This window comes from Lupinus angustifolius, unplaced genomic scaffold (assembly GCF_001865875.1).
Source record: "Lupinus angustifolius cultivar Tanjil unplaced genomic scaffold, LupAngTanjil_v1.0 Scaffold_75_79, whole genome shotgun sequence".
Classification (NCBI taxonomy): Eukaryota; Viridiplantae; Streptophyta; class Magnoliopsida; order Fabales; family Fabaceae; genus Lupinus; species Lupinus angustifolius.
In genome coordinates this window covers 55,925-78,586 of record NW_017723663.1, presented here as the reverse complement: position 1 = coordinate 78,586, position 22,662 = coordinate 55,925, and the positions used below count along the sequence as shown (strand labels likewise).

Here is a 22,662-nt window from a genome sequence, read left to right as displayed (position 1 = left end):
TTGGTGCGAAAAACGGTAATTGATAACCGCTACACCTATTCAACCCCCTTCTAAGTGTGTTATATCTATTGATACCTAACAGTGTATGCATGTTATCTGATATTATCATTTAGGATTAAATTTTAATTTAGAATTAATTTTTTAATTTATTATCAAGATTTTATTAATTATCTCTACATAGTTAATTAACTCGTTAAATTCGCATTGATTGACATGTGCCTATACAAGTCTTCTTGGTAGATTAGAGCAATATGAAGTATCATGTTTTGATTTCATTAGTTTAATATTTTTAGTATTATTAAAATGTCTCTCTTTTAAACCAAAATTTCTAATTAATTTCTTTATAAAATATGAACAATATTGAGTATGATGATCTTGTACTCGTTTTTAGAAATATCAGATATGTCACTTTTTAATTGTTAGAATACAAGTCATATGTATGTTTTGTCCAATCCAAGTAAAGTCGGGTGATATGAGTAATAACAATTTTCCATCCATACTTGCAAGAATCAATTTCCATAAGTTGACAATTGTAGCTAGAATCAAGGACAAACTACATAAAATCAACAAGGTAGATAAAATTAAGAGATTAATTTATATAACGTAGACGTTGGTCTGATAATATAAGAGTCTACTAGATCTATAAAAAGACCAAAATGTTAAAGGTTCGATTCCTGTGAGTGATACTTGTTAGGATAAGCATCCACACTTCCGAAATAAATTAGTTCATTACTTATTGGGTGATAAAATAATATTGATAATACCAAAAAATATAGAGTTTTATACGATCGTATATCACTCATTACTTATGTGTATTAGTTTTATATAAAATAAATGATGGTTATTACATGAGTGATATACGGTAAAAAAAATCACACTTATATATTCAATGTATAAATATCAAACTCAATAAAATCGAACTTAAATTTCTCATATGTCATGGTCTCATAGGTCGTCCCTCAACGGTGGCAGCCCAATCCAAACAATCAAAGACGACAACAAACCCTCTAATCAACTCCATATACGTGCCAATTATGTTCATATAGAGAAGGAGATGCAAAGAAGATGAGGTATAATAAAAATAAGAGTTTAAAATTTATGTTTTGTTAGTGTAAAGTTTTTTATACCGTTAGCATATCATCTATTATTAATTTGTATTATTTTTGTTTAAAAGTCAATAATAATTAATATATAAATAATAGATGATTTGCTGACAATATAAAAAACACTTAAATTATGATTGAGTACATAGTCACAAAACCAAAACAAATAAGAGACCTTAAATTTCTAGCCTTACATTCTCTTTGTGCTTGTGTACAAAACTAGTTAGGCTTGGTTACCCTTTTGCTAAGCTTACCTTATCCTATCCACACTCTCTTCTTACGTTTGTGTTTTTTCTATCTCTTAAAAATCTCTATTCTCTTCAACCCAACCTTTTTGTGTGTCCCCTCTATAGCTACACTTTCCTTTGGTTGTTATTACTCCTCAAGATTTCATACCCACTATTCTTATATTCAATTCTTTGTCATTTTTACTATATCATGTTCCTCTTAAGCTCTTAGGTCCCTTCATTTTCCTTTGCTTCATATTATTCTCTTCAATCCCATCTTTTATTTCCATTATAATTAAAACAAACAAAAAAGAGAACTCAACATACATTGAAACTTCCCTTTCACGTGTAGAGGAAATTGTTTATTCATGAAATTAACTATTGTGTCTTAGTTATTTCCGTCAAAGTAGAAGCTATAAATTTCAAACACATAACCCATTTCAACCAAGATTTTGAAGGCAATGGCTCCCAAAAATGGAAAGGCAAAACCTCACAAAGCCAAGGGAGAGAAGAAGAAAAAAGAAGAGAAAGGTTCATATTCTATCCACTCTTTTTCTTATGCATATTCATTAATTTATCCCTTTACTCTCTTATTCATTCTAATCCATTTTTTATCAATTCTATGCTAAAACTTGTTCACATAACTTACAACCATAAATTGTACTTAATTTTTTGGTTTTAATTGAACATGGAAATTAACAACTTAGTCATGAATTTATGCCCATTCTATTCATTTATTTCTTTACATTATTAAACACCAATTTAGAAAATTGTAACTTCAAAACTTGGTTTATTTTTTATATATTATAGCCAAATGCATTGTTCCTAATCCTATCTATCTTAAATTTCATTGGTTCTAGAAATTCTCTACCTTATCTTTTGGAAATTTCTTCTAATCAGAATTATTTTATTCATTGTATAGTTTTGCCGACCGTAATTGAAATTACAGTTGAAACACCAGAAGAGTCACAAGTTACCCTTAAGGTATGGACCATGTCGTAATTACCTGTTTCTTCTTTTTTGTCTTTTTGCTCAGATTGGAATATTGTAAGTTTATTCTTTATCGTTTACTAATTAAAGGTCAACTTATGATTTAAATTTTTATTTACTAATAGAAATGCAACTGTTGAAGTAAATAAATTTATTTATATTAATAGAATCTAAAAAGTTTTAATAAATTTATTTATTTATGGAGATTTCGGTTTTTGCGATACAAGATTTAATTTTTAAGCACAATGTTTCAATGCTGACCATGTACAACTAATCAATGTGAGTTTATGAAATGGATTCTTATCCGGTACTAACGGTGGAAACACGTCAGGCCAGGTCAGGCTTTGTCTTAAATAGACCGAGTATGTATAACATATAGGAGTCTGGGCCTGGCCTGTTAGCCTATTTAATTTTTTTCAAAGCCTAGGTCTGGTCTGTTTAAAAGTCTGGTCTGACATGTTAGCCTATTTAAAAGTCTATTATACTATATTATATTGAAATATGTGATCATGTCTATATTTAAATAACTAATATGTATATTTTAAATAGATTTTTATAACTCTAATAATTAAATCATATTTTTGTATACATTTTTATATTAAAAATTCATATATAATAACATTACTTATATATCAAAATTATAAAATATCAACATTATTACATAATATAATTAAATAGGCCGATCTATTAGACTTAATAGGCCATTTGGATATCCTAAAGCCTGACCTGTTAAACTAAATAGGCTTTTCAAAAAGTCTGAGTCTGACCTGTTTACGAAAAAAGTTTGGTCTGGCCTAGTCTGTTATAGGCCAGTTAATAGGCCCTTGGTAGGCGGTCTGGCATGTTTCCACCCCTATCCAGTATAGAGAATGTGAAAGGGAAAATTCTTTAAAAATATTTAATTTTAAAAATAAAAAATTTAGAACATTGAAATTTTATTTTTGTTATTTTTTTTATCTTACTTATACATCGGCCTCATGGAGATGAGCTAGACTTAGAGTTAGTTTGGGAGTTAGATTTTGGAGGGGAAGGAATGAAAATGAAAGGCTTTGGAGTTATCTCACAAATGTATTTTATGCCTCCTAAGCCTTCCATTTCCATTCCTTCCGCTCCAAAATCCAACTCCCAAACTAACACTTAGGGTACATGCACCCGACACTCATTCTACTCAGTGATTATGAATTTTAATATAGTTAAGTGTTGTAAACCATGGATTTCATTTTTTTAAGAGTAAATTACATTGACACCCCTGAGTTTTAGCGAAATTACACAAACCACCATTTACTTTTCTACAACTACATAGACCCTCATAATTTTTATACTTTCATTACACTAACCACCCTTACATGAGAAAAAGTGTAATTTTTAAACAAAAAATGTGATAAATGCAATTAAGTTAAACAAAATATGGTATGTTGTGGAGACAAATCCAAATAATATATGAGTCGATATCTCTTTATTATTTTTGGTTCGTTACGATATAGTATAAGAGTAATTTAAACAATATATTTTTAGAATTGTTGATGCATTTTATAACCAAAAATAATAAATATACGTTGATTTGTATATACCATGTTTTGTTTAACATAATTGCATTTATCACATTTTTTGTTTAAAATATTACACTTATTTATCACGTGGGGTGGTCAGTGTAGCGAAAATAAATATAAAAACTAGAGAAAGTTTATACAGGTGTAGAAAAGTGATGGTGGTTTGTGTAATCTCACTAAAACTCAGGGGTGTCAGTATAATTAACTTTTTTAAAATTTGTTTCTGGAAATAAATGAAAAATTTATATAGGGTTTTTTATTTTAATACGAATAAAATATATCTTCCTATTAATATAGGTAGTCACAAACTCCAAAAATAATTAATTTTTACTATAAAGTGAAAGGATATTGGAAGAAAAAATCCATTTTATTTTTTGGGCCAGTTGACAAATTGTTTTGAACCATATTAACTTCCCAAAATTGTTTTCTTTTTTTTAATCTACCTTGAGAAATTAGTTTAGGCCGAATAGACATCTTAATGTGGTTTTATTTTTTACGATGTCAGTAAGTTGGTTTGGTCTCAACCGACCTCTCAATGTATTTTTAAAAAAAATTCACGGGCTTTTAATCATTAAAGTGGTGATTTTTAAAAAAATGTTTTAGATAATTTTAATAAATAATTGACTTTTTAGAAAAAGTTGTAATTTTTATGGTAATAAAATATCTCCTCCTATCAAGAGATAATTATCTCATTCAGTCAATAAAAGCATGACACGTGTACTATCTTTGTTTAGTTCTTGAAATATTTTTATAGAAAAATAATTAAATATGACATATATCATATTTTTAGTGACCGCAAGGAGATAACTAATTTTCTTACTTCAGATACTTCATTCTCAATTTTTATTTAATAGATTTGTATATCTGCACTTAAACCATATGTAATTTTTCCTCATGAATATTAAATGAATCTTTATTTTGCGTAGGAGGGGATAAATTATCTCCTTCAACCACTAAAATTATGACATATGTTCTATTTATTCATTTTCTAAAAAAATATTTTTAAAATTATATAAAATAGTATACATGTCATACTTTTATTGGCTTTAGGAAATAAATTATCTTATGGTATGAGGAGATATTTTATTCTCTTATCTTTAATGATTATGATTTTATAAAACTTTATATGTTTATCTAATATGATGTTTTTATTTCTTATGAAAAATAATCAAATTTTGAAAATTTTGCATTTAAATATTTCATATATATATATATATATATATTAAAAATTACTAAATTATTAAAATTGCATTTATTAAAATTAAAAAGAAATACAATTTAAAAAATAACAATGTTGAGAAATACACAAAATGATTTCCAAAGGTAGTACAAAAAATGCTTCGAAGTCAATATGAATTAAATCGACTTCTCAATCGGCCCCAAAACAAAATGGATTTTGATAAAATGAAACAATACAAATGCGTAATTAGCTTTTATGTATATTAAAATAAAAACCCGACTTATATGAGTTCCATACCTAATACCACATCATTTTGTTTTTCTTTAATATTTTTCATGTTTTTAGGTAATTCCCACGTTGTGATTGCAAATTGTGTGTACAAAATTTGTTTTTATAATTCCAACTTGTGATATCAAACGTTATTTTACGATCTCACTTGCAAACAAGATGTTAGTTCAACAATAAAAGACCCCATTAAATTTTTAGAATGAGTAAAATATCACGATTTTTATTATTGAGAATGATATTTAATGGGAGAGATAGTTATACACCCAAAATGAATTAATTACGATGGAAAAATGTTATTTTATAATATCACTTATGGTTATCATTGTGATGTTTGTGGATTTTATTTCATATTTTATGTTTTTCTAAATCTTTTCTTTTCTTGAAAATCAATGTATATTATAATTTACTTTCTAATTATACTTGTAACTTCTCTTTTTAATTCACTTTCTTTTTTAGAACATGTATATATTTTGATATTTTAATTTATTTTGAAATGTGAGTTGTTTATGGTGAGAATTAATTGTGTTGGGGGGCAGGGTATTTCTACTGACAGGATCTTAGATGTGAGAAAGCTTTTAGCAGTCCACGTGGAAACTTGTCACTTGACCAACTTCTCTTTATCTCACGAGGTTTGCTTTTCTGTACTTCTCAATTTATGACTTCCAACACCTACAATGTGTGGCTTATGACTTGTATGATAGACTATAACATGTAAATATTTATGGAAAAAAATTAGATATAGTCATTTATGTTTAATTATTATCATTTTCTAATAAAAGTAATAATATAAATAAATGATGTACTAAATATATATAAATCTTTATAATATTGATTATAATGATTTAATGTGTTATCTATGAATGTAATATCTATATATTGTCAGTTTAAAGATTTATACACATTCAATACATCATCTATTATTCATTTTTATTACTTTTTTAAATAGGAAATAATAATAAAAATAAGCGTTAATTACATTAATATCTCATGAGTTTTAGTGAAATTACACAAATTACTCATCACTTTTCTATATTTACACAAACCTCTCCTAGTTTTTATACTTTCATTACTGACCACCTCTGCATGAAAAATAAGTGTAATTTTTTAAACAAAAAACAAAAAATGTAACAAACGCAATTAAGTTCAACAAACCATGTATATTGGGAGGAAAAATTCAAATAATACATAAATCAATGTATATTTATTATGATTACAAAATGTATTAACAATTCTAAAGAGATATTGTTTAAATCGCTCTTATAATATATAACTAAAAATAATAATGATGTATCGACTCATATATTATTTGAACTTGTCTCCACAATATACAATGTTTTCTTCAAAAAAAGTACACTTATTTCTCATGTCGGGATGATTAGTGTGATAAAAGTACAAAAATTAGGAGGATTTATGTAAGTGTAGAAAAATGGAGGTGATTTGTGTAATTTCGTTAAAACTTAGGAAATGTCAATATAATTTATTCTAAAAATAAATGATACATGATAAATTAATAGTATATAAAACTTTTCCACAATCACATGATACATATTTTTCTCAAAAACTATTTCACTTTAAGTTTTAACACATACATGTTTCACTGTGTACGATATATACATCGACTTTTTAAGTACATTCATTATATAATATGTACCAAAAAGTACATTATATAACATTCGTTTTCCATTATACACCTGCCAAAAAAAAATACCGTATATGATATCTGCTCATTTGGTACCATGACTTTTGTTGTTATAATTAAACTATTAATAATTATATATAAAACTGAATTTCTTAAATATAAAAGGTTGATCTTTTTCCATTGATATGAAAAAAAGAGACATACAATTGATCTATGAAATATCATTGTGTGCAAAAATTCAATATTTCAAAAATAAAAGAAATTATCAACAATATGTTGGTCTAATAATGTAATATTTCATTATATTCTTAAGGTTAAGAGATTGATTATTGAGAGCGACACTTATTAGGAGGGGTGACCACAACCCAATTAGAATTAGTTCATTACCCAAAAAATGAGAGAATATATTTGGTAGTACTAAAAAAATAAAAGAAATTAAAAGTCCATAAAAACATTAAAATTGTTATTTTGAAAGAATAAAGTAAAATTATACTACACTTTAGAAATGTTTTTTGTAATTATAATTTGTTAAATTTGCAAAAATAAATGCACAATTCTGACGTCGGTTAAACAAATCACAATCCCATGTTATAGCTTTAGCTTATGCATTCCATTAACCTCTCTTTGGTAAACGAGAGAAATGGAAGAAAGTGATAGAGGGAAGAAAGTTTGAAGAGAAATAAAGGATTTTTCATGTTTGGTTTGAAGAGAAGAAAGAAGGAGAGAAGTAAAAAGTAGATGGGACCCATAAATTTTTTTTCTACTTGTATGGTGAAAAAGTGAGAAAAGTAATGAAATGATTAGAAAACAATTTACATTATCAATACTAGCGTGTTGACATGCACTCTTGTGCCTGTCAACCCGTTTTCCTATCGTTTGTAATGTATAGTTTGTATTTTATAAATTCAAATATAATTTTTTGCGCTAAATTTAATTAGTCTAATATTCAATTTTTTAAATACACTTTTAAAATAAGAAAATAATAAGGATAAAATAAGAAAATAATATTATATGGTTTTTTTGGTAGAAATAAAAAGATATTGAGGGCAAAATATGGAAACACAAATTACACCATGATGAGTGATTATTTTGTGTTTTCCCTTTATTAATAGTATAGATATAGATTATAATATCATTTTTTATTTATATAAAATTTTCTTAATTATTTTTTCATTTACATTTTCTTACTTCATAATTAGTGTTAAAAACTAAAATTTGAAATTATAATAATATAATATTTGTAATAAATTTTAAATTTATAATTCTTAATTTTTAATTAATAATAAGACATTTTTTCAAATTCTTTTTTATTGTAGGATAATTTTGTCATTCAAACATTTATATTTACTTTTTTCTCTTCTCTTTTTTTTATCTTTCTTTCATACTAAACAACACAAAAATCTACTATATTTTTCATATATCTTTTTTTCTCATCTTTCTTTTTACATCTCTCTTCTCTTATTTTCTACTCACTATCCAAACAAAGCATTAGTCTTTGTCACATCAGACCCATTTCACTATTAGTTTATGTTTTTCATCATTTATTTTATAACTATTACTTTTCCTTCTTTTCCGCTTTTCTGAGGTGGCATACCCTAATATTCACAAATGTGTACGGGGAAAATAGTTTTTTTTGTTTTATTTTTTAGAAAAGAATGTATGCATTGACCTGTATGAGTTTAATATCTGTTAGTGTATCATCAATTATTTATTCTATTCATTATAAATGAACGAATGATGATATAATGATCGTGTATAAATATTAGATTGATAGTATATAAATATTACACTTTTTATTTTATAAATAGGTGTAGATACCTAAAGTGTTACAATTTTTTACACTATCATTACTATTTATTTTTAATCATTATTGACTCTTAAATAAAAATAATACAAATGAATGATTAATTATACTCAATATAAATTTTTAACTTTTAGTATATAAAATATACAACGATAATGTAAAATTTTTTTATAGTGTGATTCCATCTAGATCAATGTACATATATTACACTCTTTTTATATTCAGTTTCACATACAATAATTTTAATTTTATTAAAAATGTATAATATAAATATTAAGGTATAATATAATTAAAGATATCAAATTTTTATAATTAATCTACACCTATAAAATCGAATTCCCCAAGTTCAATGGCACTTTAATGACACGAAGCAAAAGAAAGAGAGAGAAAAAAAGAAAATGGGTGGAATTAAATTAATACAAGATAAGGAACAAAAGTGCTAACAGAGTATTTACATGATTAAACAGGTGCGAGGAAGTAGATTGAAAGATTCAGTGGAAATCGCATCTCTCAAACCTTGCCACCTCTCAATAGTCCAAGGTAACCAACCAAATTCAATTCAATTTACATTTTATTACCTGAACTTACTATTTTAAATTACACTGATATCACTTTTCTTTTCTCACTCTTCTTATTAACAGAGGACTATACGGAAGATCTCGCCGTTGCTCACATTCGCCGCCTCCTCGACATCGTCGCTTGCACCACCACCTTCGGCTCCACTACATCAACCGGAAAACCAGCCGCAGGCAAGTCCAATGTCAAAGACTCGAACGGAACCAAAGATTCCGGTTCGGCCGATACTGAACCGGCGCAGCAGAGTCCTAAATCAGAAAATGGACCGGAAAGAAGCCCGAAACATAAACCAGTGGATTCCATGGAAGGTGACATCACTCTTTGTCCACCACCCAGACTTGGACAGTTCTATGACTTCTTCTCCTTTTCACACGTTACGACACCGTTTCAATGTCAGTTTTTCTTTCTCTACGCGGCTTTATTAATATTTATTTATTTGAGGAAAACATTGGTCTCTCTGAAATATGAAAATGAGACCAAGTTCGTCCTTCTACTAATGTGGCATGCATCTATCCGGAACAATGATTCAAATTGCGGATTACATCATATTATGCATATTGTTGTAACTGCATCACAATACAATTATTGTATGACACCGAATGCGGCCACATCCAGCCGCAGAGCAATTGCATCAGCCCGCATTTGTGCCACATTAAATTCAAATATATTTTTTGAATCACAAAATAATTCACACCGGAATGACCACAATCGTATCACAGGCCGCAATGACCACAATCGGATCACAGGCCGTAATGACTGCATTCACACTAACTACAACCGTGATGGCAATTGCGACCGTAACCACAATTTAAAAGACTAATATGTAATACAATGTTAGAAGCATCTGAAATGCTATATTAGTCTAAGGGACACACTTGGTTGGTGCCTTATTTTAATCTTTTTCAGTGACTTCAGTGACATTTTTTCACTCAATTTTTTTATTGGTTACTTTTCTTTTTATTTTAGGGTTCTATTGTTTAGGCTTTTCACTTCTGATAGTTATATGTTTATTCAGTTTGACTTCACTGAAAACATTTATCTGAAAAGAAGAAAAACTTGAAATTCAGCTTTTTGTAGATGCTAGAAGATAGTTCTTCGATAATCCTAAACATTTTATGATTTGAGTACAATCATATGTTTCTGGAAAATGCATGCAGATTGCAATGCCAAAAGGGGAAAATTCTACCTATCTTACTTGATATTATAGGTTCAGTTATTGTAAGGATTTTATGATTTAGTATTATCCTCTAATTTGTTGAAATCATGTACTTCTGTGAAAAACTTTTGGACAAAATCAACAACTCAAGTGCATTGTAGTTTTTGTTTTCCCTACCAAATATATTTTATTTATTGAATTTTAATTTTGCTCCCTCTTTCTTGGATTTATTAGAAATTCATAAAGTGATTCGTAAATATAATGGCATGACTGTGGAAGTTAGTTTGTTAAGTTGAATCCTATTCAAAGATCATAAAAGATGGTTATGTTTTATGATGAAATAAACCAGAATTCCTAATTTTATTAGTTAATGTTGTTTCGGTTTTCTCGCAGACATACGGAGATCAAATCGTCCGTTTCTTGAGGATAAGACTGAAGATGATCTCTTTCAGATTGATGTGAGTGTTATTATCTTACTGATTTATGTCTCACTATTCTAATTTCTTTGAATCTTTCACTTGAATGAGCTTTTGCAGAATACTACATGTCTTTGGTATGGGATTGTTATGAATATGGAACATGTGCAGGTTAGGGTCTGCAATGGAAAACCAACTACAATCGTTGCTTCTAGAATAGGATTCTATCCTGCTGGAAAACTTCTTCTTGCGAATCATACTTTGGTTGGTCTTCTTCAGCAGATAAGCAGGGTGTTTGATGCTGTAAGTTTAAGCTCATTAATGTTACTTTTTGCTATAAGTATTTCCAGTTTTCCAAATCACTTTTTCTCATACTATTTCTGTATGTATTATTTGAGTCCAAGGATGGTCACACTGTTTCATTTGATTAGAAATATAAACACTTTAACTCATAATTAAAAAAATCACCTATAAACTATCAAGATAGTGTATGATACAATATAATAATATCCTTACCATTTATCACTTTGTTATGGACATGAATGATTGAACGGTTGTGGGATTAATTGCCTTATGAAATTAGGATGATTTTTGTATTTCCACCCACTGTAATTAACTATAATGTTTCTCGTTCTTTAAACAGAAATATTTTTTTAACAGAAAGGAATATATTTAAGATAGAGTCAGACAATGTTAAAAGCTGAACTAAACTACTAGATTTGTCACTCATAACAAAATATGAGTGTTAGAAATTAAAGGGATAAACTCACCCTTTCTGAATTAAAATTTTCAAATGATGAATTTCTTTTTTTTATATAATTTGAATGGTTTTGATATATTCATCTACACACACACACACACACACATATATATATATAGTATAGAAAAGGTGTCTACAAACAACAATGCCACATAAAAAGCTATTTCGATTCCAAAAAGAAATTTATATCCCTACCTTTTATCTGGGCAGAGGATGAGTCTCAGTGCAACGGTAATATTATTTGCCTTATTACTTGTAAGTTAAGAGTTCAAATCCTGAAAACAACATTTTCGCTTGTGGGTATAAGGTTACATACATCTACCCTCTTCAGACCCCACTCACTAGGTAGTAGCCTTGTGCACTGGGCTGCCACTTATTCTTTTCTCTGGATAATTTAAATAATGGGAAGCAATGTAAAAAGAAGAGTGGCTGTGAATACAATAATAGTTATTTTATAAATATTATGTCTATGTACCTTAACTTAGTAGTTAATAGTGTACGTAGAATTGGGCTAAATGTTAATATTTTCTTTTATCAATTAATAGTAATAGATAAATAATAATCTTTCATGCAGGCCTACAGAGCTCTTATGAAAGCTTTCACAGAGCACAACAAGGTATGGCACTTGTCATCATAATTTTTCACACTACTATTCTAATTGGACTAGATGTTTTAACAATTATAGTGGTATCATTTCAGTTTGGAAACCTTCCTTATGGTTTTCGTTCAAACACATGGGTTGTCCCTCCAGTTGCTGCTGACAATCCATCTGTCTTTCCACCGCTTCCCATGGAAGATGAAGCATGGGGAGGAAATGGAGGTGGGCAAGGCAGAGATGGTAAACATGAAAAGAGGAAGTGGGCCAGAGATTTTGCCATTCTAGCTGCAATGCCGTGTCAAACAGCAGAAGAGAGGCAAGTTAGAGACAGGAAAGCCTTTCTGCTTCATAGTTTATTTGTCGATGTATCAGTCTTCAAAGCAGTTTCCGCAATAAAGCATCTTAAAGAAAGTAAGCAAAGCTCTACTGCTGATGCAGCAGTTCCAACTTGCTATGAAGAAAGAACAGAAGATTTAACTATTAAGGTGACAAGAGATGCATCTGATGCAAGCATGAAGTTAGACTGCAAAAATGATGGGAATCTGGTTCTTGGGTTGTCCGAGGAAGAACTTGCTCAGAGAAACTTGCTCAAGGGCATAACTGCAGATGAGAGTGCAACTGTTCATGTAAGTGAAATAATTGCTGTGACCCTGCTATAATGCTCTAAAATGGTTTTTCTTTCTATAAATTGTGCCACTCTTTTATTCTTGTAGGATACTCCTACTTTAGGTGCAGTAGTTATAAGACATAGCGGGTACACTGCTGTGGTAAAGGTTTCAGCAGAGAAGGAATTGGAGGGGAACCCTATTTCCTTGGAAATTGATATTGAGGACCAGCCTGAAGGAGGTGCAAATGCATTAAATGTTAACAGGTCACTTAACCTATCACTGGCTTGAATTATTTTGGTAGTCAAGGTCCATCACTAGTACCTAATGCAAAAATAATTCTAGCTTTTGGTTCTTGATTAACTTTTATGCTACTAAATCATGAAGAAATCAATATACTGACCGGCAAAGGAGGAAAATATTCTACCTTTGCACCTTATAATGCAATGGTCGATGGTGTCAATTTGGTTTAGTAATTCATATCGGTATATCTGGTTTGATTTTAAGTTTCTGATACACACTTCTTAGCAAATCAGCTCCAGCTTGAGGATGCTTTTGCTTCTTATTTTGGGTAAATCAGCTATATAAGTTCCTAATACAATTTTATTTCCAAATTACTCTCCAGCTTAAGGATTCTGTTGCATAAGTCATCCACATCCCAATCATCTAATGCAATTCAACGAATCCAGAGCACAGAATTTGAAAATTCAAGTTATTCTCGGTCTATTGTAAGGAAAGTTCTAGAGCAAAGTTTATTGAAATTGAAGGAAGAACCCACTAGACAAAGCAATTCTATCAGGTGGGAGCTAGGAGCTTGTTGGGTACAACATTTGCAAAATCAAGCTACTGGGAAAAATGAGCCAAAAAAGGCAGAAGAAGCTAAACCTGAACCAGCTGTAAAAGGTCTTGGAAAGCAAGGTGGGTTACTAAAGGAATTGAAGAAAAAGATTGACACAAAGAACTCTAAAGTCGAACAAGGGAAGGATATTTCCGCATGTAATGGCATTGACTTAAACAAGTCAGATTCCGTTCAACAAGAATTAGAGAGACACGATGAAGAAAAGGAAACTATATGGAGAAAGCTGCTTCCTGATGTTGCATATACACGTCTTAAAGAATCTAAAACTGGTCTTCATCTGAAGGTTCAAATCTGCTTTTTGACATGAATGATCCTTCACTGTACTATGTTTAATATCTTCCTCTTTTTTTCCTATGTTCACCTTATTGTAATTCTCCAAAAGAGTATTAAGAATTTTCTAATTTCTAACAAGTATTGACGTAACACACTCATTTGTCTGATCTATGCTTGTAATATTATGGATATACTTGACACAATAGTGTGATCAATACTTCGCTGAATCTTTATTTTTGCAGTCACCTGATGAATTGATGGAAATGGCACATAGTTATTATATTGATACTGCACTCCCAAAACTGGTTAGTTTCTTAACGTTGAATATGCTTTTCACCCGAGTTATTGTGGATTATGTTCAATTATAGTATTTCAAATTCTTAGGTGGCGGACTTTGGGTCCCTGGAACTCTCACCCGTTGATGGAAGAACATTGACAGATTTCATGCATACCAGGGGCTTGCAGATGTCTTCCTTAGGACGAGTGGTAATATATCTCTTGTCCTTTTCTGCTCCTTTATTTTACTTACCACATGAGTTCCATCACATGTTTCTCTTTACTCTTTACCGAATGGAATAAGTTTCTTTACCAAACACGATGTTAATGTATTTTTGTGCACATATCAAAACTGTATTGTGATCTTGCTTATCTTCCTTTCACATCAGTTTGTACCATAAACTATATTTTTGCTCTCTTTTACATTCTCGTTGTGTTTTAAAGACCTTTTTGAAGGTTTTTAAATATGTATAGACAACCTCACCACTCACCATTTATACCTTCTGTTCAAATTCTGTCTACTAGGTTGAGCTAGCAGATAAGCTTCCTCATGTGCAATCACTATGTATACATGAGATGATCGTTCGAGCCTACAAGCACATCCTGCAAGCTGTTGTTGCATCAGTTGATAATGCTTCTGAATTGGCTTCAGCGATAGCATCATGCTTAAATATATTGTTGGGAACACCATCACCTGAATCTAATGATGCTGATATTACTAGTTGTGATGAACTGAAATGGAAATGGGTAGAAATCTTTCTTCAGAAGAGGTTTGGGTGGAAATGGAAACATGACAATGGTCAAGAATTACGGAAGTTTGCCATTCTTCGTGGACTGTGCCATAAGGTAAAAATAAAGTCCCACTGGAATATATCTATATTGTCATTTTCTACCTTTATTATTTCAATTACGAAGATCTTTTAACAGGTTGGGCTTGAGCTAGTTCCCAGAGACTATGATATGGGTACAGCATCTCCTTTCAGAAATTCAGATATTTTAAGCATGGTCCCCATATATAAGGTGAGATACATGACAAATTGATTTCATGACAAGGAAAGCTGATCTTAATCTCAAGCCTTAATGATTGAATTACAATTCCAATTGCTGTTGCAGCATGTGGCATGCTCATCTGCTGATGGCCGCACACTGTTGGAATCATCAAAGACTTCCCTGGATAAAGGTAAATTGGAGGATGCTGTCAATTATGGCACTAAGGTATGAATAAATCACCCCACCTATAGTACAGTTTATTCATGAATGAAATATTGTTTATTCATGTACTAACATTTTATTTTTCATTAACTCTGAAAGGCACTATCAAAATTAGTGTCAGTTTGTGGACCTTACCATAGAATGACAGCAGGAGCATATAGTCTCTTGGCTGTTGTGCTGTACCATACTGGAGACTTCAATCAGGTATGCATTAATATCTTCCAGTGCTCATTTTTTCATTTTTTCATTTTTTCATTCTTTCATTCATCACAACTAGTGACTTATGCTGTGAAAACTAAACTTAGTATGCACTATATTGGAAGGGACACTTATTGCAAGTTTGATCCAGGATGAACAGTGTTTATGAAGTCTTGCAAAATATATAATTCATTGTCCACTGTATATTATCTTGGATGGTTTTTTCTTAGTTATATCACTAAGTATATATGGTTCTGTTAGGCTACTATCTATCAGCAAAAGGCACTGGATATTAATGAAAGAGAGCTTGGGCTGGATCATCCTGATACTATGAAAAGTTATGGTGACCTTGCTGTTTTTTACTATCGACTCCAACATACAGAGTTGGCTTTAAAGTATGCTTCTGTATATCCTTTCCTTATATAATTTGTTTGTTTGCTATACCTTTACAATGACCTTCAAGGTTCTTCATTTGAGGAGAATTTACTGTCCCAATCACATGGGGCCCTTTCTATCTCCTATAATAGTAGTCTTCTAAACACATTAGAGTTAATAGGAGGGTGGACTTTATGTGACTCTGTTGTTATGGCATATTTGATGGTTTTAAAGTGATCAGAATCAATTCAATTCCTGAAAGATTTACTGTGAAATGCTCTCTTCAAATTTACGGCACAAATATAACAATAGGAAAAAGCAACAAAACTTTATAATTGGAAAAAATCGAGCATCTAGGCAAACCTTCTAAAATTGTTTTCTTCAGAACTTGGTCAAACCCTTTGTACTTCTGATGTGGGACTCAAGTCACATACCCTACAATTGGATCCTAAGTCCTAATATATTTGATATTTATATTGGGAAAATGACAAACATTCAACCTAATCAACTTCTATTAAACATTTATTTATCTATTTATTTATTATTAACTGACATATAAGTTCTATTCAACATTTATGGATAACTGAGCATTTAAGAAAATGTGGAAAAATGAAAAAAAGATCATTATAAGGTCAAGAGGCTTCTTAATTTAGAAGTGTCCAAAGGAAACATTGGAGTTTGCTAATATTTTCTTTGTGATAGAGTTTCGACTCAAATATATCTTTAGATATATTCCCTATGTTCTAGATGTATTCCTGAGCTGTGAGAATTATCTAATAGTTACCAATTTAAAATTTATATTCAAGGTAATCTATCTGTACTCTGAAAATAAAAACAAAAGATCATTAATAATGACCAACAAGAATCCCAATGTTCTGTGTTCATATGTACTAAGATGAAGAATATGGGTTTTTAAGAGTATATGTGGATGATATTAATTTGTCATTAGGGAGTTTGATGATGTTGCTGTTTGCCTCATTTGTAAAACTAATTTTTTTCATATATACTAAGCTGATGACAAGAAAATTGGGGTAGCAAAGATCAGCCCACTATGAATCTTTGAGAACTGCATACATAATTTCATGCAAATTTAGTTGTCTTTCCTTTGATAACCCATATCGTTGTAATGAAAATATTGTGAATAATTACACTACTTTTTTTTCTTTTCTGTTATGTATCTAGGTATGTCAATCGTGCATTGTATCTTTTGCACCTAACTTGTGGACCTTCACATCCAAACACTGCTGCAACCTACATTAATGTAGCAATGATGGAAGAAGGACTGGGGAATGCCCATGTTGCTCTCAGATACCTTCATGAGGCTTTAAAGTGCAACAAAAGATTACTTGGAGCTGATCATATACAGGTTCCTTTTCATTCCTGGAGTGAAAAACCTTGCATGTTGGTTTCGCATGAGACTTCATAGTATGTGAAATGTTTGATACAATGCTATACACTTGGAGCTGAGATTTGTAAATCTTGGCAACATGATCAGTTATATGCAATAATTAATGTTGGTCCTACTTGTGAGTAAGATGTTTGACTAGATTATAAAAGGAGAGAATAGAAGCTTAAATCCTTTGGTGAGTTAAATTCGGACTCCAAGCTGATCACTTAACCATCCTGTCTTTGTTCATGACTCATGAGCCTTGACACATAAAAATTTTATTCACTTATTATTGATTGTTAAGAAGAAATCGTAGTTTCAAAACCCAGCTTGACCTGACCTAGTGGGCCAGTTTAGCCACCACTTTGCTGGGCTACCAATCCTGTTCATCCATCACCTGTTTCTAGGTTAAAATAAAGAAATCGTAGTTTCAAAACCCAGCTTGACCTGACCTAGTGGGCCAGTTTAGCCACCACTTTGCTGGGCTACCAATCCTGTTCATCCATCACCTGTTTCTAGGTTAAAATATTTTTGGACCGTGTCAACTAGTCAACTGAACTAGTGAGTGGCGGTTTTACAAAACCATCATCACAGAATTGGACATTTGGGAATTATTTTAGAGAATCTCGATAAGCTAGGTCACTTACACTGCAGTTAGTATCGAAAAGTTAACATGAAAACCCAACATTTTGTGCTGGGAAACTGCTTCAGTACCATAATATTTGAGTAAACCTACAGATCCTTATACATTTTGGGAATTTTAAAACAAGTTTCTATGGTTTAGAACTTATAATTGGGTAGCACTTTCAAAAAATTTACCACTGGGGTCCTTAGTATTAGAGTTTTAAAAATAGAGGGACTCAAGTTACAAATTTTAAACTATAGGTAACTATAGATTAATCTAATGTATTTATTTACCCAACCGTGGTAAAGTAATGTTTGAATGATATGCTTTGATAAGTCATCATGTCATTCTCAGTCATTAAAAAGGCTGTACTGGTTCTTTTCATTCAAAGAAATACAGTTTCATTCAATAGTAGTTTTTGAATTGGCATGCCAAAATTATCATTGGTGCATGATGCTCTTTGAAGCCCATGTTCATATTCTGTTTCAAGAATATGCATAAGGATATTTTGGAATTTTAACTTGCTTTACAAATTCTTCGCTTATTCAGACGGCTGCAAGCTATCATGCAATAGCTATTGCATTGTCTTTGATGGAAGCATACCCTCTAAGTGTTCAGCATGAACAAACTACCCTCCAGATACTGCAGGCCAAACTTGGGTCTGACGATCTCAGGACACAGGTAATCTTACATATTGCTTTTATGGAAGATCGGCATATATATGAATAGTGATCTTTGTTCCTTACAGCTATTTTTGTGAATCGGTTACAGGATGCAGCTGCTTGGCTAGAATACTTTGAGTCGAAGTCTCTGGAGCAACAGGAGGCTGCACGCAATGGCACACCTAAGCCAGATGCCTCAATCTCCAGCAAGGGCCATTTAAGGTAAACATTACAATTAGAATAAGTATTATGGTGTTATACGCTCCATGTAGCTGACCCACCTAGTGAGGTTAAAGCTTGGTTTTTGTTCATATTACAATTAGAATATGTTATGCTTATGTGAGTCCATCTGGTTCAATTGATAGCTTTTCCAATATTAACAAGTAGAATCAGCTCATTTCAACTGTCATTTTCTAGATACACTTTTACTCAATCGTTCATATCATTGCTGATTTTGGACTTGGTTAGCCCACTATTTACATTGTTTTTTTTTTCAAAAGCTCTGAAGTATTTAAACCTAAACTTCCGGTTCAGTTAGCATGTGAACATATTGGTATGGAGTTACATATCCTTGTCAAGCCAAAGCTACAAGTCAAAAAAGTCTGATGGACCAAGAACAAGCCTGTTTATTTATCATTTTAAAATAAACCAAAAATAAAAGTGTAAAGAGGAAAAGAGAAGGCACAAAGTTCTTTGAACTGCAAATGGTTGAAGATGCATCAAAGTTGTGTTCTGACTTACTGCGAATTCATTTTATATTGAAATACTACATTACCAAAAATATTCTTGATTCTTATAATTTAATCATCTTCCTTCTTGCTGAAAATCTGTCTTTATTACATGGAAATTTTCAAGGATCAAATTTCTCAAAAGCGTACTCCCACCTAGGAATGGTTTTATAAAAAGTTTAGCCACTATCCACTGGTTAAATCAAAATCTCTGCAACACTTGTAGTTCAAATTAAAATTATCTTCTTATCATAGTTCAAATTCCAATTAAATTTGATAACAAAAGAAATGCCTTTTATCAGTGTATCGGACCTCTTGGATTACATAACTCCAGATGCTGATCTGAAAGCAAGAGAAGCACAAAAAAAGGCCCGAGCTAAGGTAATATTTAGCTTCTTTTATTCTGGATATACCTGTTAATAGCCCCATACGTTTTATTGCTTCTAACTTTTATTTCCTATCTGTTGCTAAAAGAATCTAAATTATCGCCCATCTTTCAGTTAAAGGGAAAACCAGAACCAGACCAAAACTCAGAAACAGCTTCAGATGAAAATCACAAGGAGGAAGATACGTCTCAAGGTTATTCAATTCAACAGACTGCAAGTGATAAAGAAAACACGTCTGGCACTCAAGTTGAAGGACGCAGTATTGATAAAGTGGAGTCTACTCAATTAGGACAAACAGTGCTCAATGAAAGTAATAACCCAGCACCGGATGAAAGCTCAGATGAAGGATGGCAGGAGGCTATTCCCAAAGGTCGTTCATTCACTGGGCGCAAGTCATCTTCAGCAAGGAGGCCCACCCTTGCAAAACTGAATACTAACTTCAGTAATGTTTCCCAGTCATCTAAATATCGAGGCAAACCCACAAATTTTTCGTCTCCAAGAACAAACTTAAATGAGACTATTTCAGGGCCCTCCCTTCCTGTTACAAAAAAGTTCACTAAGAGTTCAAGCTTTGGTCCAAAGCTGAATAAGTCGAACGCTCCAGCTGCTGGACCAGAGAAGTTAGCTGACTCAAAGTCAGCTCCAGCCAGTCCAGCTCCAGGTGACCAAATTGCTAAATTTTCTCCTGCTAGCAACGGCATCAGTGTTCAGTCAACAGGCAAACTTTTCTCGTACAAAGAAGTCGCATTAGCCCCACCTGGGACAATTGTGAAGGCTGTGGCTGAACAGTCACCAAAAGTTCAACAGAATCCTGATGCGAGCCCAGAGATAGTTGGGAAAAAGGATAAGGATAGTAATGTGGCAAAAACCAAGGCTGCGGAAGATTTTGAAAAGAAACCAATTGATGAAATACAGAAAAAATCTGTCCATGATGAACAAAAAGAAAAGGAAGCTGCGGTGGTGGTGATGGATAATACAGAAACAGCAAAAAGTAATGATGTCAAACATGAGGTTATCGAAATTAACCTCAAGGAAGTAAACAATGACTCTGTAATAGAAAAGAAAGTTGAAGCTAGAGTCATCACAGCTACGGACAGCAACAGTGCTTCTGATGGTGCATCAGAGACAAAAGTGCAAGACAGTTCCCAAGCAACTGAGTCTGATTTAAATTCTCTTAACATTTTAGCTGAAGATGAAAAACAGTCACTTCACAATGACGCCACAGTATCAAAAAAGGTTATTGAGGGAGATGAGAAGCAACATGAATTATCCAGTGGTAATACAGATGCTAAGTCACCGCCATCTGAAGGCGAAAAGCAAGATGATATAGAAACTGTAAAGGAAACAACCAAGAAACTTTCTGCAGCTGCACCACCATTTAATCCATCTACAGTTCCAGTTTATGGCTCAGTTCCAGTTCCAGTTCCAGGTTTCAAAGATCATGGAGGAATTTTGCCCCCACCAGTAAATATTCCTCCTATGCTTGCAGTCAGTCCCCGAAGATCACCTCATCCATCAGCAACAACTAGGGTTCCATATGGTCCACGAATATCTGGTGGCTATAACAGATATGGAAACCGTGTTCCACGGAGTAAACCTGTATTCCCCTCTGGTGAACAGTTTACTGATGGTAATCCCAATAGCCCTCCAAGAATAATGAACCCTCATGCCACAGAGTTTGTACCTGGCCAAACATGGGTTCCCAATGGCTTTCCTGTGCCTCCTAATGGATATATAGCTTCTCCAAATGGCATTCCAGTATCTCCAAATAGCTTATCTCCTGTATCTCCCGATGGTAATCCAGTGTCTCCCGGCGGAGATCCTGCTCCACTAACTGATATCCAAGTCAATCAAAATGGGTCTGAAACTTCTCCAACCAGTTTAACAGTTTCAGCAGAAGTTGTATACGTTGAAACCAATCCTGAAAACAAAAATCAAGCTCTGGATGAAGAAAATAAAGATACTTCTTCATCAGAAGTCAGTTCTGAAAAACAGCAGGTTGAGCAAAATCCTCGAGATCACCTATCTGCCACCGATGAAAATAGTCCTAAAATAGAAAAGAAGCCTGAAGACCTCAGCACCACTGCTGATTGCATCGAAGAAGATAAAGTAACCAACAAGGATGGAGCAGATGAGAACATTCCAAGCAAGTGCTGGGGAGATTACAGTGACAATGAAGCTGATATGATTGAGGTCAAAAGTTAAGTAATGGTTTGCTTTCTTTAACTGAACAGGTTTCATAGCTACCCAAATGTGATGCCAAGAATTGACTGGACTGAGTTCTTTGACCTTAGGCTGATAAATTTTGCTCACAGGTTAAGGAATTATAAGCTTTCTTTTCCAGCACTGGTTTCATGCCCAACCCAACTTGGCATATACTGAAATAGTGAGTGAGGAGATTCAAGTCTATAGCCTGTTTTCGGAAGGTCACCATGACCATGGAAGGCTTTGTTGAGTAGCTATTTGGCTATGTGTTTTGAACTGTTTTAATCTTTTTCTGCTATATTGTTTCCTTGTTAAAAATTGAATTGCAGCTCTGAGGTCATAATACTTTGACAGCTTGTGACTGAAAATAAGGTCTCATTTTTCAGGCCTATGTTATGTTTTTCAAGTTTTAGCAGCAACTCTTGTATTCATGAATTTGTTCTAATTTCTATTTTGAAAAAGATTCTTCCAAATAATGACTAACAAAGTTCAGAAGTAAAAATACTGGAGTTGAAATTAATTATATTTTCAGGTTGAAGGGATATATATGCATGTAGATTATACACCAAAGTATCCTATTTTTC

At 31.9% G+C, this 22,662-nt stretch overlaps 1 protein-coding gene and 1 long non-coding RNA gene across 3 annotated transcripts; one reads left to right on the top strand and one right to left on the bottom strand.

Annotated features, from left to right (window-relative positions):
- Nucleotides 1-1,299: 1,299 nt before the first annotated feature.
- LOC109339421 (protein TSS-like) lies at nt 1,300-22,580 on the top strand. 2 transcript variants are annotated; one of them, XM_019576857.1, is made up of 24 exons: nt 1,300-1,732; nt 1,790-1,861; nt 2,253-2,314; nt 5,875-5,967; nt 9,249-9,321; nt 9,423-9,749; nt 10,907-10,971; nt 11,101-11,232; nt 12,264-12,305; nt 12,389-12,913; nt 13,001-13,158; nt 13,518-14,034; nt 14,267-14,329; nt 14,409-14,510; nt 14,826-15,146; nt 15,228-15,320; nt 15,414-15,515; nt 15,612-15,716; nt 15,972-16,105; nt 17,268-17,451; nt 18,647-18,778; nt 18,869-18,981; nt 19,790-19,868; nt 19,988-22,580. In XM_019576857.1, exons 2-24 carry the CDS (start codon nt 1,792-1,794, stop codon nt 22,076-22,078), a joined length of 5,583 nt encoding a protein of 1,860 aa, XP_019432402.1. In that variant the 5' UTR covers nt 1,300-1,732; nt 1,790-1,791; the 3' UTR covers nt 22,079-22,580. The 2 variants fall into 2 exon arrangements, with proteins under 2 accessions (XP_019432402.1, XP_019432403.1); XM_019576858.1 differs by having other exon boundaries at nt 1,300-1,861; nt 9,423-9,588; nt 9,622-9,749.
- LOC109339422 lies at nt 17,562-18,003 on the bottom strand. The gene is made up of 2 exons (XR_002106658.1): nt 17,925-18,003; nt 17,562-17,812 (listed from the first exon to the last, which is right to left on the bottom strand). It is a non-coding gene; the product is annotated as an uncharacterized LOC109339422 (long non-coding RNA).
- Nucleotides 22,581-22,662: the final 82 nt, after the last annotated feature.

What these genes read in the sequence shown, in the direction of transcription:
- LOC109339421 (XM_019576857.1), top strand. Translation starts at nt 1,792, where the DNA reads ATGGCTCCCAAAAATGGAAAGGCAAAACCTCACAAAGCCAAGGGAGAG. An exon ending in AGTCACAAGTTACCCTTAAG is followed by an intron (nt 2,315 to 5,874) that starts GTATGGACCATG and finishes GTTGGGGGGCAG; the next exon opens with GGTATTTCTACTGACAGGAT. An exon ending in CTGTCAATTATGGCACTAAG is followed by an intron (nt 15,516 to 15,611) that starts GTATGAATAAAT and finishes TAACTCTGAAAG; the next exon opens with GCACTATCAAAATTAGTGTC.